The sequence below is a fragment of the Python bivittatus genome, unplaced genomic scaffold, assembly GCF_059951505.1.
Source record: "Python bivittatus isolate LINGU-HERP-01145 unplaced genomic scaffold, Pbiv_v1 ctg000590_np1212, whole genome shotgun sequence".
Taxonomy (NCBI): Eukaryota; Metazoa; Chordata; class Lepidosauria; order Squamata; family Pythonidae; genus Python; species Python bivittatus.
The window spans coordinates 1,590,329-1,605,773 of NW_028277086.1; the positions used below are offsets into that span (position 1 = coordinate 1,590,329).

Consider the following 15,445-nt stretch of genomic DNA (forward strand, 5'->3'; position numbering starts at 1 on the left):
CAGCAGCCTCTCCCGTCGGCCGGAAGGCGGGGCGCCGTCTGCGCGTGCGCGGCGGGGAGAAGTACGGAGGCCGCCGCGGGACCTCGGTTGCGATTGCTGGGGCCCCGGAATGGCCTTCCGGAGAAGCGGGGGCTCAGTGGAGCGTGGCGCGGGTAAGGGCGTGTCCAGGTCGGCGGGGCCTTCGGGGGTAATGGTGGGCCTTGTTACCATGGAGACCCCCTCGAGAAGGCCCGGAGCGGGGCTGAGCCCAGACCGGCCGCTCCCCCGGGCTGGTGGGACTACAACACCCATCACTCCGGAAGCTACTGCGCGGGGCCTGACACCTCAGGGGCTTTTGGCCAGCCCTGCGGGGGCCCCCGGATGGCCGCTGGATCTCCTCCCTCTTGCGGGGCTGGGTCCAACCCGGGGCGCTTGGGATCCGTTACGGGACCCGCGGCTCGCCCCTGTGGACCCTCCCCCTGAAGCCCCCCACCTCCCCACGTCGGTCTCCCCCGGGACTCTCAGCTTGGGAGGCTTTCCCTCCTGCAGGGAGATGCCGCCCAACATTTTGGGAGCGCGGCTGCGGGAGAATTAGTCCCTCAGGGCGGGGTTCCTCAACCTCAGCAACTTTAAGATGGGTGGACTTCAACTCCCAGAATTCCCCAGCCAGCATGGCTGTCTGGGGAATTCTGGGAGTTGAAGTCCACCCATCTTAAAGTTGCTGAGGTTGAGGAACCCTGCCTTGGGATCCGCTGGGAGGGCAGTGGGCTTGCAAAGATTTGAATGTGAGGCATCCAGAGAGGCTGTTTTTTTATACGCTCACCTTAAATAACTGCTTGCAAGGGGGTGCTCAGGAAGTTGTGAAGGTGCAGCAGCGATTTGGCTTTTCTTCCTCGTGCGCAGGATTTGTTTGTGGCAAGTTTATTTTTTTGAATATGAGAAGTGTCATATCTGGTGTGCAGCCTGGTAGGTCATATCACATTTTACCACCATATTGTGCCAGGTTTACATGCTGTTTCATACTAAGTTTGGCAGAAAACCAAAACGTATCTTTGATGGAGAACAGTAAGCATCCGTGTCTTGCTGATAGATTTAGGAGTGCCTGCACCTGCTCATAAATGCGTTCCCTTAATCTGGTGTCTTCCAGTCCTGTTGGACTACAAGGTGCTTCATAGAGGCCCACTTGGAGAATTTCCAGTTTGATTTTTTTGGTCGGCCGCGATCCCAAGACTCTCTGCTTTTGTATCAAAATCAGTGAAGAGTCTTGTGACACCTTAAAGGTAACATTAGTTTTACTAGCAGAAGGTTCTGAGGATTCAAAATTGATGCATCTAACGATGTGGACTGTGATTATGGTTAATGAAGTCTCATTAAGAATCTCCTCAAGATTCTTTGTTGGTGTGAGAGTTTGAGTCTAGCAACATAAGAATGCCAAATTAGAGAAATTCGTTTTACACCATTATTATATACAAGTAAAACCCAAATCTGGGAAGCCATGGAGATAGGCAGCCTTGTGGTGTTAATATAGGGCTTACCAAGTCTCTGAATTAGTGCAGACTTTTGAAATTTGGAGGTGGGTGCTTTCATTAAATGGGTATCACAACACCTATGTCTACTCTCAAAACACTCAGTTTCCAGGTGCCCACAGTGCCCTGCAGAAAACACTACTGTAGTTATATGCAACATGCACACGTGCAAGCAAAACAGAAGCTACGCTCCCCTGCAACAGGCAGGAACCAAAGCAGAAGATTATGTCTTCCTTCGTGAGCCTGAAACTCTTAAAGCACCAAGGAAGCTGCCACAGGGCAGTGACTTGAGCATGTTGGTCACCAAGAAAGATGTCTGTAGGCACGGTTTTGAGAACTGCAGTTTTAAAAGAAAAGACAAAAGAAAAGCATGTTCATCCTCAGTTTCACAATATAGCTTTATTTGGACCAACTAAAAGTCACTAGAAGTCAAGTTTGACTCAGAGGAGACTTCCCTTTTTTTTAAGCCACACAAAAACTCAGAAGCTTGCACATTTTCTGGTAACATTTTACTTAGTCCTAATCTAGGTGGTCCTCAGCTATGAAATCAGACAAAATAAGTTCTGTATCATATTTCATAGTTTGTCCTCTGAAAATAATAAATCTGATTTGCCCAAGCCCATGTGCAGAAGGATATTCCACATTGACTGACTTATAAAAATATGTGAGGATTACATGTATAGATTAATAAATTAAAATAAATGAAATGAAAGCCAGCTGGGTGACTTTGGGCCAGTCACTGCCTCTCAACCCACGACGTCAGGCTCAGGTGACAAGCTGGTGGATCAATTGCTGTTGCAACCAATGGATCAACATTTGGTTGATCCAAAAAAGCAGACCCTGCACCTTTGGGGAAAATGCTAGGAAGAAAAAAATGTGCAGAAGGATATTCCATATTGACTGACTTTTAAAAATATGTGAGGATTAAATGTTTGTCTCTTTCCTGTTGTAATCAGCCAGATTATTCTGGAAAGTCCCCTTATCCTGGGTTGGCCTAGAAGCAAAAAAAGGATAGCCAGTTTAGTGGTTAAGGCATCAGGCTAGAAACTGGGAGACTGTGAGTTCTAGTCCTGCCTTAGGCACAAAGCCAGCCGGGTGATTTTGGGCCAGTGACTCTCAGCCCTAGGAAGGAGACAGTTCTGAAAACGTTGCCAAGAAAACTGCGGGAACTTGTCCAGGCAGTCGCTGGGAGTTAACACTGATTTGAAGGCACACCAAAAAAAAAAAAGAAGAAGAATACTTTGCCTGAATCTCAAGTTTTGGCCTATGCATTGGGTGTAGATCTTTTAAAGGAGCCTGAGTGAGGAATTTGGTACATCTGTTCCTTTGTAGCAAATGTGGGAGGGGAAGGGATTGGGTCAGGGCCAGAAATTAATTTCAGCCTTTTGTTCTGCATTCTTTTGCATAGGTTTTGATGAAGCCATTCTTAGGGTAATTATTCACTTGAAAAGCAAGTGAATTAGGTGATAATTAGGCATTTAAGTTTGTCTATGATTTGGGACAGATAGCTCAAATTCAAATGTAAGAAGATGGAGGGAACTAAGCCACTTGTTACTGTAGATAATGTAGTTCTGTGTAATAAGTTAAAGCAAGCAAAAAATCAAGAAGAGTCTGGTGGTGCCTTTTCTGCTAACACGTTTATTAAAAGGTGCAGGTAGCCCCCAGTTTAAGAATGAGTTCCATTCCCAAGGTCTGCCCTTAAGTCGAATTTGTATGTAAACCAGAACAATACTATTATATTATACTGTATAAGTAGTATTGTGTAATGAACTCGAACCATTGTGTATTTAACTCAAATTTTGCTACAATAGGCTCCGTTCTTAACTATGGGTAGTCTGTAGCCTGGGCATTCTCATCCCAGGGACTACCTATAAGCTTTTGTGAGCAGCAGCTCACTTCATCAGATGCAGTCAAGTGGCTAATTAAATTGGGATAAGGAGAGGAGAGGAGAGGAAGAGTTTGCTTATACAGATGCAGATTATATGTAAAACAGATTTTGTACTGTGTTAAAAATCCATTGGGTTTGTTGAGGCTTTCAGAGATAGCCTGAAACCTTTTGATGTATGTGAGTTCAGCAATCTCTTGCTGGCAAAATTTCTTCTTTCTCCCAAGATGGCTATTTTGAGATCTGTAATGGAGCGTCCTGGAAGCATGAAATGCTCTGATATTACTTTGTCCTTGTTTTGAGTTCTGATGTCAAACTTATGTCTATTAATTCTTCTGCTGAAAGTTTGTCCTGTTTGTCCTATGAAGAATCCAGCATATATCATATTAGAGGTGCCTTCACATGCTCTTCCTCCAAGATTTTGGGGCCTGTGATGGCGCTGTTGGTATAAAAGTTGGGGAAAGTAGGCATCTGGACTTCTGGTAGGGTCTGATTCCCATTTTAGCATCATTGTTTCTTTTCGCATTTTTGTTGTTTCTTGTTTCTGTGTGAATCTGCTTTAGATTGAGTGGTTGTCTGTATGTTTTTTTGTTAGGTTTTTACAGCTTCTTTTGAGATTTAGAAGCTGATTCCTATTGACAGAATAATTACTGAATGTGTGACATTGGAAAATTGTTACTAAATCAACCCTGGCTTGTATAGAATCCTGATCAAACCAGAATTTCTTTCTGCCTAGGCTGGAGGGATCTGCTTATAGGATGATAGTCTATTGATAGAGAACTGTGAAGGTTATATATCTATGTGTTATACATTGTAAAAGCATCTGCAGAATTTGAGCTCTCAATCAAGAACTTATACTGTGTGAAGTTGTTGGGGCCTGTGATGTTGCTGTTGATATAAATGTTGGGGCAAAGTAGATATCTGGGTTTGCTACAGGATCTGGTTCCTATGTTGTGTCATAATTTTGTTTTTTCTTATTTCCTGTGAGAATCTGCTTAAGGCTGGGTGGTTGTCTGTATGCATGTATGGGCCTGCCACCCAGTACTTGAGAAAGTTCAGTGTCATTGTCAAGTATGGTTGTAGTCTATTAATAATGCATTTGAATGTCTTAGGCTGTGAACTGTAAGTGACAACTAGTGGTGTTATGTTATTTTGTTTTTGTGGTCTGTCTTTTAATAGGTCCTCTCTGGGAATAGATCTGGCTCTATTGATTTGTCTGTTGATCTCACTGGGTGGGTGGATCAGTCTCCTGAACGCCTGGTTTAATTCCATCAGTTGAGCATCTCTGTCAGGTAGGTCACAATAAGTGTGGTTGAGCCTGGCTGTAGATGATAGATATGGTGATGTGTTCTGGATGGAAGCTGGAAACATACAGGCATGCATGACAATATGTAGATTTCTTGTATAATGTATTTATATATCCAATTGTGTAGTTTTATCATGTCATCAAGGAAGTGGGCCTATCTTTGAGGCCGATGATAGGGTGGAAGTTGTTGAAGTCATGATAGAATTTGATTATTCTTTTTCATGGTGAAAATGTCATCAATGAATCTCAAATAAAGGAGGAGTTTTGGGTGATGGGAATTGAGAAAGCATTGTTCTAGGTCAGCCATGATGATACTGGCATATTAGGCATGAGAGCCAGCTTTGGACCAGTCACTCTCTCAACCCACCTCACAGGAAAGTAGGAGGCAGGAGTCTTAGGTATGTTCACTGCCTTGAGTTATATATAGATATATTATAAAAATATAATGTGCTGCACATGTGCCCACGGCTGTGCCACTGATCTCTTGGTATATGTTGTTGCCAAAGATGAAGTAGTTATCGGTGAATACAAACTCACACAGTCTGGTAGCAAGGCATACTGTGTTGACATCAGTGATGATGATCCTGATAGCTTGATGCCCATGTTTGTGGGATGTTGTTCTGTGGCACCTCACCATCAATGATAGCTAAATGGAGTTGTCCTAGAGGTTGTCAATAGATTTCAGTCTTCTTAGGAAGTCTGTGGTGTCTCTTATGTCACTGGGAGTGCTGGTGGTGGCATAAAGTCTGAGCACAGTCAACTTCCCTTCAGCTTGTTTGAATATGATGTCATTATTAGTCTCGATGGCATTTGTTCTGCTCTGCTGAGATTGTTGTGTAAGGAGAATTTCTTTATTGATGATTATGGCTTGAGGTTGTTGGCAAAAGCATTCGGTTTAGAAATCAGTTCAATGTTACCTCCATTGAGAAGTATCCATGAGGCGTTTTTTTAGGCATTTAGGATTTGATGTGATCTGCAGCTATATGTTGTCATAGGATAGGATGGCTGTGTCTCTGTGCCTTGCTTCTTGTCTTGAAAGTATTCCTTAAGTCTCAAGTTTCCAAGTCCCCAGAGAGTTGCATATTTTCTGTGAGTTTAGTGGGAAGAAAAGATAAGCTTCATGAAAGAACAGATTCTTCAGCTTGGTGGAATATAGGTTCACACTATTTGAGGGGTGGGTTTGTGGAGCCCTCCCATTGTGGTGAGTAGATGCATATAGAAGCTTGGACAGCTTGTTTTATTTCTACCATAGACTAACACAACTCTTCGGCTACAAATTAAATCAGGCAGAGATTCCAGCTTAAAAATCAGGATAGAGAAATGCACAGTGGAACTTGATCTTCTGTCTCGGGGCCTTTCCTCGCTAGCAGCCACCTACCTGGCTGGCTGTTGTCAGTAAAGAAAGAGCTGTGTCAATTTTGAATTAGGTTGTCCAGTTTATGACCCCTGTCCTATATTCATAGCACCTTGCTTCGCAAACCACTGGAGCTGGTGAATTAAGTGACCGTATTTTCAGGCCAGCGATTGACTAATGTCTTATCAGCGACATGCCTAATATAGCCCTTTGCCAGGGACTGAAGGGAAGGGGATAGGGATGCGTTTTCTTACACACTCAAGGCGCACTTCTGGTCCAACGCTGCAACGGGTCTACCTGATCTCATCTCCCCCAAAAGGGGTGGTGACAGACAATGGCTTTTTCATAACTTATTACCATGTTGGGACCTCATCAGTTAGACATTTTTTAAAGAACCTTTTTTTGGGGGGGGGGGAATAGGAGGAACAATCATATTTTAAATCCTGAGCTGGCACCACAATAAAACCAGCATCCTGGGCTCAAGAAGGAACCCTTGGGGTCCCAAGGCCATTTGGCTCAAGTATAAATGCAAGGGAGGAAAGTGTCTCAGGCTGCAGATCTTGCAGTCAGGGAGAAGTATTAGAATGGAAAATGGCTTTCTTAACAGTGAGGAGGTAAAAATCAATCAAGGCAAAAGAGGTAGAAATAAAGGGAGGAAAGAGGAGAAGAATTGAGTTTTCTGGTGGTAAGGTTACATTTCAGCTTGTTGAAGAATCTTTGGTAAAGTTTAATACTTTTTTTACACGTTAAACATACCGTCAGGACCAGAAATATTGGACCAAGGATAACTGTTTTGGCATTTGGCCTCTGTATACCACCACATTGAAGTTGAAAGGAAACACACCCAGATGGGAGCGAAGTCAGGACTTTCAGCTGTAATTCAAGGGGTTTGACAAAAGTGGGGCACTAACCACTCAGGAAGTACAGCCAGTGGCATACACCCCCATCCCATCCTTGGTGGCTCATAAGTAGTGGAACAAACCAACATCATGACAAACATAAGGATCACCTTTAATACCTGGATGAAAATCCTTTGCAGTCAATGACTGCCTGAAGCTTGGAACCCATGGACATGACCAAATGCTGAGTTACATTCATAAAGCCGTCTCTTGACTGTAGATGTTGACAATGACATGCCTACCTCCTCAAGAGTGTGTCAGAACTTGCATCACCCAACTGTTGTTGTTTTCCATTGTATTGCATTCGTTGGGAGTTGGATTGATTTGTTTCTGCCACTTGTAAATAAGGAGGGGGGGTGGCTGTTAATGGTTGTAAGGGGAGTTGGGAAGCAGCTTAACTATATATGGGCAATTTAGACTGGCTTGATTGCCGGCCAGGCAGCTGGGGCCCAAAGAACCAGGAAGAAGCTAGGGGAGGAAGGAGAGAGGTCAACAACAAGTGAAGAGGAGTCAGAGGCCAGGCAATAAGGGGAGGGGGGATAAATAGAGGGAGGTTTACCCAAGGCGTTAGTTTTAGCAATGTTCTGTTTACAAGCTACATGTACCTCTTAATAAAGAAGTATTTATCTGACCCAAGCCTGGTTGTGTGAGAATGCTTCAGAACTGAGAGTTGGACATCATGGACTTGACAGAGTGTTCTTGACGTGGCTAGATGTTGTGAAAGGGTTCCTCTTCACCATGAGCAGAATTCTGCAGTCATCCACTTTAGTTGTCTTCCGTGGTCTTCCAGGCCTTTTGCTGTTGCTGAGCTTGCCAGTTAATTCCTTCTTTTTCAGGATGTTCCAAACTCTTGTATTGGCCACTCCCAATGTTCTTGCTATCTCTCTGATGGGTTTATTTTGTTTTCTCAGCCTAATGATGGCCTCCTTCACTTGCATGGACACCTCTTTGGACCTCATGTTGAGAGTTCCAGTGAACAGCTACCAAATGCAGATGTAACACTCAGAACCATCTCCAGGTCTTTTATCTGCTTGATTGGTCATGGGGTACCCAGGAAACAGGCCACACCTGGCCATGCAGCTGCTTGTCAGCCATTCATTCCATTACTTATGAGCCACCAACGATGGGGTTGTGTGTATGCCACTGGCTGTATGTCCTGAATGGTTAGTGCCCCACTTTTGTCAAACCCCTTGAATTACAGCTGAAAGTCCTGACTTCGCTCCCATCTGGGTGTGTTTCCTTTCAACTTCAATGTGGTGGTATACAGAGGCCAAATGCCAAAACAGTTATCCTTGTTCCAATATTTCTGGTCCTGACTGTATGTATTTAGAAGTAAGCACCATTGGTTGAATAGAGCTTTCTCCCAGGTAAGCATAAGATGTGAAGAATAAGATGGGAAGTCCTGCTGCCAACCATGCCTCTCCCAGCTGAACGCTTTGCACCTTCTTCCTTCAGGCAAGAGAATGGGAATGATTGGAATCACTGGCTCCTGGGTAGTTTTAATAACAAAACCAACATTCCTCCCCCAGGATTGTTCTTTATCATTATTGCAGGGGGGTGGGGGGTAGATTTATATTCTGCCTATTCTCAAGACTGTACCAGTATATGAGTTTGCAAATTGCAAAATGCTGAGTCATATCACTGGTCCCTCTGATGTGGTTGTCTCCCCACCCCCTTTGGACAAGAGCAGGGTCTTTTTAAGTCCCTGAGTGAAGAACCTAGTTTTCTTCTTTGGGTATCCAGCCATAGGCCGAACAAGTTATGGAGCCCAGTCAGATTTGTTTTGAGAAAAGTTGCTCCTCTTTAAGAAATTCTTGGGGAGTTTTACAAAGTGCATGTCTTTAAAGTAAAGAAGAAAATAATTCAGATGATCAAGATACTTGTTTACACAACTATAAAGACCTTAAATGTTAACATTAGTTATTTCAATAGTAGTAATTCAGATATAGCTTATAGCTGCAACAGCACTTTATGAAGATCAGAATTGGTTTATAGTAGCTTTTAAGAAGGCTAGCAAACCTTAGCTACCACTTCACAGGAATAAAGCATAATTGGAATTTTTATATAATGGCGTACAGACTGCTCTCTTGAAACCACACACTGTATTGCAAGCCTAACCAATGCCTCCCTCCTGAACCATTCAAAATAGTGCCTGACATTCTTTTTCCTGATGGCCATACTTTTGGCCAGGCAAGTATCTGCAAGAGACCCCTGCTCCATCAAAAACTCCATTCATTAGTTAATTATACTGTTGTTTTTCTGCCTCAGATTTAGTCATGGATGAATCCGAAGAGAAGCGTTTTGAAGAAGATACAGTATAAAAAGCTACATCTCATGAGGAAGTCAACTCATTTTGGATAGCTCTGTAGACCAAGTCAGAAGAAACTGTCCCTCAGCAGCAGCAGCAGCAGCAGCAGCAGTCCTTAGAGTTGGAAGGTGCTGAGTCTGCTCTTTGGCTACAGTGCCTGAGCTCACCTCTCTCCAGAGAGAGTTTCATGTCTCATTGGAACAGCTGGTAGTATCTGTGGGAGGAAAAATCCCTCTCCCATCCCAAGACATCAAGAAACTTCCAAGACCTGTAAGTCTTCAAAGGGGGATCATCCAACGTAGCATTCCATCCCTTGGAGGACCAAGAAGGCATGTAATCTAAACTTAACTAGGCAGTGATTTCACATGCTTGTTCTTCTGTTACAGCCAGTGGAACGTGATTGAAATACCGGGTTCAAGCCCTTTCTTAACTTTAACAATGAGGCTTGTGGCCCTTTCAAGATTAATTGATTGATGGATTATGTGCCATCAAGTCGGGGTCAGTTCTTAGTGACCACCTACTGTACAGTAGATAGATTTTCTCCATGACGGTCTGCCCCTAACCTGGTCCTTCAGTATAGGCTTTCACAGACTGCAGAGCACTTAATTGGATCCATATATTTGATGAACTAAACAGTAGTCCAGAAAGCTGATGCAATAATCCATGTACTAGTTGTTAAGGTGCCTCAAGATGTGGGCTTTTTGGCAGCAGTTGACAAATAATGGTTGTTGCCTTTGCAGGAATTTTGTTGTTTTTGTTTATAAAGTGCACTATGCGTGTCACTTTCTCATCAAATGTTTTCAAGACTAAAGTCACTAGGAAGTTTTGAAAACCTAGATGGACGTTTTGAGGTAGACTGGAGAAAAATTGCCTAGTAAAATTATTCTTTTCCATAGTGACCCTCCGGCTCGCTCCCCATCCAGCCGGTGCTATGTACTCCCTGGTCTTCCTCTGTGCTCAGAAGGTTGTCTCCCACTACACTACCCTGCAAGATGCCCTGGATTTCCTCCCGAAGGAGCTCTATCCTGTCCTGTTCAAGGCTGCCTTCATGGACAAGAGAACGCCCTCACTCCAGCAGTTAGTGCAGACCTGGCCATTCCCAGTCCTCAGTTTCCAGAAACTCCTGCGGAAATGTCAGCATTGTGAACGGGCCCTGATCCGGGAGAAACCAAACAAGTTGTGCATTCAGGCCATTATTTTGGGCGTAGTGACATATCTCATTAAGATGCTGGAGGATCGAACCTGTAGTAAGAGGTATGTGCATCCCTAGTTCTTTTGTCTTCCTAAGTGAGATGGGGAGTAGATGCATCTTCACTGAGACCAGAGAATATTAAAACCAGGATTCCCTAAAATTTCTGATCTGTGGTACATCTAGCCTGGCTTTTTCATTTTAGGCTGTACTTCTATCACAAACTTAAGCTTCTCTCCAGCATTTCTAAGATCGTGACCCTCTATCTGTCTGGAAGGTCATTCTTCATTCTTTATGTTTCCTACACAATGGTGTTAAAACCTTTGCATGTGAAGATGCACGTTGGTTTCATGCACCTTATGTTCATTTTATTTGCCCAGTCCCCACCCCGTATCTCTGTAGATGCTGAGCATACCAAGCGGTGCATAATAATGCTATCCAGTAGTAAAGCTATTAGCCTCCAGGGAAGGCTGGAATAATTTTAGCAAAGATCACTGTTAAGGGAGCAATCCAGTATAATCACTAGTGGGCACAAAGGAATCAAACTTGACTTGAGAAAGTGGGGCACTAAATCCAGCGATTCCATCATCATGATAATGTCCCTTGTAATCAGTTGGTTAGGATGAGCCACTCTCTTTGCTGCTGTTTATATCCAGTTCCCATTAAGTTGGTGGTCTAATCCAAGTCCAGGTGTAGTCCAGAAGGCAAGAGGATAAAACATGACCAGTGCCCAGGCCATAGTCACACTTCCAACTGGAAAAAACAGTGGTTTTATTGATAAACAGTGCCTAAACTAATACTATTTTTGAATGAAAGTAGTAATTTTAAAACAGGTACAGCAATATTAGTAGATATAGCAATTGCCACTAAAAATTGAAAAATCCACCAGCAAAATAGAAAAGTTTTGAAGAATTTGATCATTTTTTTTATTGGCAGAGTATTCATTGAGTGTGATTTGATCTGAATTCGCATGCTACTGTATCTGATCTAGCTGCGAATTTGGCCATGGCCCTTCCAGATTCTGACAAGCTACAGTTCTTGGCCCCCTAGCAGCGGTCATATTGGACCTCAGGAACTGGAGTTCAGGGACAGTCAGGGAGCCCCAGTTTACTACCCCATTGTTCTCCTTTCTTCCAGGCCATCCCATTTTCAAAAAAGTGTCCAGATTTCTGTGCATCATATCTATCCTGCTGGTGCCATAGAGCAGAAAATCCAGCTGTCCAAAGGGCGCAGTTCAAGAAGAATCCTGCCAGAATCTAAGAACATGCAGTTGTATTTTTCTTTTTTTTTTAATTTAAATTCATTATTTCATTGTTTAAATAACTAATAATTTAGGAATTTACAGGGGTATTTATGGAGTTGGATTTTTCCTTTGCTGTGATCCTTTTTAGTTCCATCGCAGCAAAGGAAAAATTTTGTAGGCTTGTGCAAACGGGGATCTCTAGGAAGGCAAGCCAGCCAACCCAGGGGTCAGCTGAAGGTATTCTGGTAGTTGCTGCTGCTGCTGCTGCTTTAATAGCTTTGATTATTTCACTTCTCTGGCAGCAAGGGGCAGTACTTACAGATCCTTGATATGACCGGCCTCCAGGATGAAGGGCAGGGCCCGGAGAGCATGAGCCTGTGGTCCAGGACGGTCACGCTGGCCAAGGCTTGCCTGGACGTCTCCAAGCAGCAAAGCAAGTGCCTGAAGCGGTCCTCCAAGAGGAGGAAGGGCCCATACAGCAGCTCAGTGGCCTTGCCAGCACCTCAGCCTGTTTCTGTGGACGTTTGGGTGGACCTTTTTGTGAACAGCACTTCCTACGTGGTCCTGAAGGATGCCCTGCAGATCAACAGCAGCAACGCGCTGCGGCTGCGGTGTCGGGACTTCCGGGCAGAGGAGCTCTCCATTGCCAGCACCGTGGGACTCTTGGAGTTCCTGGACCCAGCTGGGGTCCGGCAGGTGGACCTGAGGTTCAACAACCTTGGGCTCTCTGGCCTGAGAGTGGTCCTCCCGCACTTGACTAAGTTCACCAACCTGGCGAGCCTGAAGCTGCCCTACAGCAACATTGATGTCCGGCGTCTAACAGTGGGCATGGAAGGCAACCTGCAGTACTTTGCCACCCAGCTCAGCCGTCTCAGCTGCCTCAAAGAGCTGAACCTGGGCTCCTCCAGGCTTTCGGGCAAACTACGGCAACTCCTAGGGTAAGAGATTCGAGAAGAGTTGGGTCTGTGTGTGGGGCAGAGAAAGGGAGTGCAGATTTACTGATTTTAGCAAAGCATCCACACCCTGGTTCAAAGGTCCAAATGCAGAATAGGCCACCTGTGTTGCTCAAGTGCTTTTTGATTTCCACTTGTTCATCTCTGAGCTTCCTCTCTCAGGTGGAACATTTGCTATGGGACAAATTGCAAGCTCCCTTCCTTATTGGTGATTTTTGATGTCCATAGTTTTCAGGAGGTTGCCAGACCAAATCTGTGGGCTGGTGTAAATTCAGACACAAGAACAGCATGAGGTGATACATCTGAATGCTGAGAGAACATAAGGGTATTTCTAGATGGCCCAGCATGGATCTGGGTTGACTGATGCCATACATCAGTCGGTTTAAAAGTGGGATTGTTTTTTCAGTCCTCAGAAGGAGACCCTCATCTAAGTACTGTCAGGATTCGGAATACTTTTACCCAGTTGTGCTGCTTCCTTAACATGCATCCCATAATAATCCCCCATTTAGCAATCGCTGCCTGTGGGACCGACCTCAAAGAGCATTTGAAAACAGTAGCTTATGCAAACTACACTTTTTGGTTTACTTTCTGATGTGCGCTTTGAGCTCAGCTTAGAGCACTGGTTCTCTGAGCTTGTTTCCAACACAATTCAAGGTGCTGATGCTGACTTACAAAGTCCTAAATGGTTTGGCTGGAAGTTCAGAAGACTTCCCATCCTTTGTATGAGATGGAACATTAAGATCTGATTCAGGTGCCTTCTTCTGGGTCCCCAGTGAGGTTAGGTTGGAAGGAAACCTGGATAGGGTCTTCTCTGTGGCAGCGTAATTCCTTTCTGGGGCAGGTTACCTGTGGGGAGCAGAGAAGGAGCTGATAGGTATAGGCTTGCTGTTTAAGTTTGTATTATGGCAGGTGTTTGTGGGGCTTAAAATGTAGCTTTGCCTTGTTGTTTAATTCTCTCCTGTACTGCCTTTTGCTTCTTAAAAGACCCATTAAATTGGAGCTGCACAATCTCAGGTCTTGGCATAGGTGTGGCCCTTGAAAACCTTTGATGAAGCCTCAGAGATTTTCAGGACATGTTACAGATAGTCCTCACTTAACAACCGTTCATTTAACAATGGTTTGAGGTTACGATGGTCTCGGGAAAAGTGTTTTACAACCTGTACTTGCACTTATGACATCACAAACCATCATACCAACCCACAGTCACATAATCACGATTTGCAACCTTTTTTACAATGGTTGTTAAGCAAATCATGTGGTCGTTAAGTGAGGACTACCTGTATCAAATTGTAATTTTCAGCGTGACCAAAGGGGAGAGAAAAAAATGAAATTCATTATTGGATTTATTAATTATATCCTCTTAAGCATATGTTCCTAGGCAAATGTAATAAATCAAAATTTCTTTTGCATCCTGGCCCCGCCTGTTCCTCTTGGGAATGTATCGCTGATGCCTGGCTGTAGGGCTGAGGGTGTTTCTCCCCCAGAAACTGCTGCATAGCCCTGTGTTAAAGCACCAGGAGAGCACAAGGGGTGCCCTGCCGGTCCGTAAGTGGCCTTTTCTCTTGCTGTCTCTGCAGGGACTTGCAAAGCCCCTTGGAGAGCCTGGAGCTGGCCTTTTGCTACCTGCTGCCCAATGACTTTGCCTACCTTTCCCAAAGCCTCCACACCTCGGCCCTGAAGAAGCTAGACCTCAGTGGGAACAACCTGTCCGACAGCCTTCTCCAGCCTTTCCAGGGTCTGCTGACTGAGGCGGCCTCAACCTTGCTCCACCTGGACATCATGGAGTGCCGCCTGATGGATACCCACCTGAATCTGCTCCTCCCCGCACTCTGCCGCTGCACCCGGCTTCGCTACCTGGGCGTGTTTGGCAACCCCATCTCAGCCAAGGGGGTGAAGAACCTGCTCCATAAGACTGTGGGCCTCTTGGACTTGCAGCTCGTCATCTACCCCTACCCTGTGGACTGCTACGGAGACGACTTGCCCTGGCCCCCCACCTCTTCCAACTTGCTCAATGGCTCGGTGGATGAGGAGAAGTTCTCCCGGGTCAGCAACGAACTGCAGCAGATGCTGCTGAGTGCAAACCGGGGAGACGCCATCTGGACCACAAACCTTTGCCGCCACAACAGTCTTGACTATTTCAGTTTATAGCCCTGCTGGGGTCAGTACTCTTCTGCCCACAAATCTGGAATAGGCCACCCCTCTGTCTCCCCCCTTGTCAGTGATCTGAACCAGCCTGGCAGTCATTGTGCTTCTAAGCCAGAAGCTGTGCCTGAGGTAACCCTGCAGGCAGCCCATTCAGAGCCTGCGGGTGCTTTCCTGGGGCACGACAGAATAGCCACCTCCGGACAACCATTGCCCAGAGTGCTCTCAGCCAGTTGTGCTGGACCCTAAAGGAGCAGGTGAACAGGAGTTGCGTTGCAGGAATGGGGAAGCACAGCTGGGAGAGAGGGGGAGCCTTTGCTCTCTTTTTATCCCTGCTGAAGGTGGATGCCAGCACTGAAGGCCAGGTCCAAGAAGCCCTCTTTTTCTTTTTGATTGAAGACCATTTCCAGTGCATGTAGCAATAGCTAGGGAGGGGGGTCTTTTTCTGGTTGTTGTTTTTTTTTTTACTTCTATTTTGTAACATCAGAGTGTAGCATTGTGTTGCTGTGGGGTCTGAGATGAGGGTGCAGTTGGGTGCTTTTCACCTGTAACATTTGCCCTCTCTCATTGATGGATGGGATGGGAGCAGGCAGGTTGTGGATCCTGAATTTAGAGGGACACCTGATTTTATTAAGGGCGGCGGGGGGGGGGAGATTACCCA

The 15,445-nt window shown here is 45.1% G+C and overlaps 1 protein-coding gene across 5 annotated transcripts; it reads left to right on the plus strand.

Moving 5' to 3' along the window:
* Positions 1 to 13: 13 nt before the first annotated feature.
* Positions 14 to 15,445, plus strand: LRRC14 (leucine rich repeat containing 14). 5 transcript variants are annotated; one of them, XM_088148853.1, is made up of 6 exons: positions 69 to 152; positions 4,570 to 4,682; positions 9,218 to 9,586; positions 10,154 to 10,511; positions 11,992 to 12,627; positions 14,220 to 15,444. In XM_088148853.1, exons 4-6 carry the CDS (start codon positions 10,189 to 10,191, stop codon positions 14,788 to 14,790), a joined length of 1,530 nt encoding a protein of 509 aa, XP_088004979.1. In that variant the 5' UTR covers positions 69 to 152; positions 4,570 to 4,682; positions 9,218 to 9,586; positions 10,154 to 10,188; the 3' UTR covers positions 14,791 to 15,444. The 5 variants fall into 5 exon arrangements, with proteins under 5 accessions (XP_088004981.1, XP_088004977.1, XP_088004978.1 ...); XM_088148855.1 differs by lacking the exon at positions 4,570 to 4,682 and having other exon boundaries at positions 14 to 152; positions 14,301 to 15,445; XM_088148851.1 differs by lacking the exon at positions 4,570 to 4,682 and having other exon boundaries at positions 14 to 152.

Bases quoted from the DNA above. Each gene is read 5' to 3' on its own strand.
- LRRC14 (XM_088148851.1), top strand. From the start codon at position 10,189: ATGTACTCCCTGGTCTTCCTCTGTGCTCAGAAGGTTGTCTCCCACTAC. The intron at 10,512-11,991 runs GTATGTGCATCC...CTTCTCTGGCAG, and splicing joins GATCGAACCTGTAGTAAGAG to CAAGGGGCAGTACTTACAGA. The intron at 12,628-14,219 runs GTAAGAGATTCG...CTGTCTCTGCAG, and splicing joins AAACTACGGCAACTCCTAGG to GGACTTGCAAAGCCCCTTGG.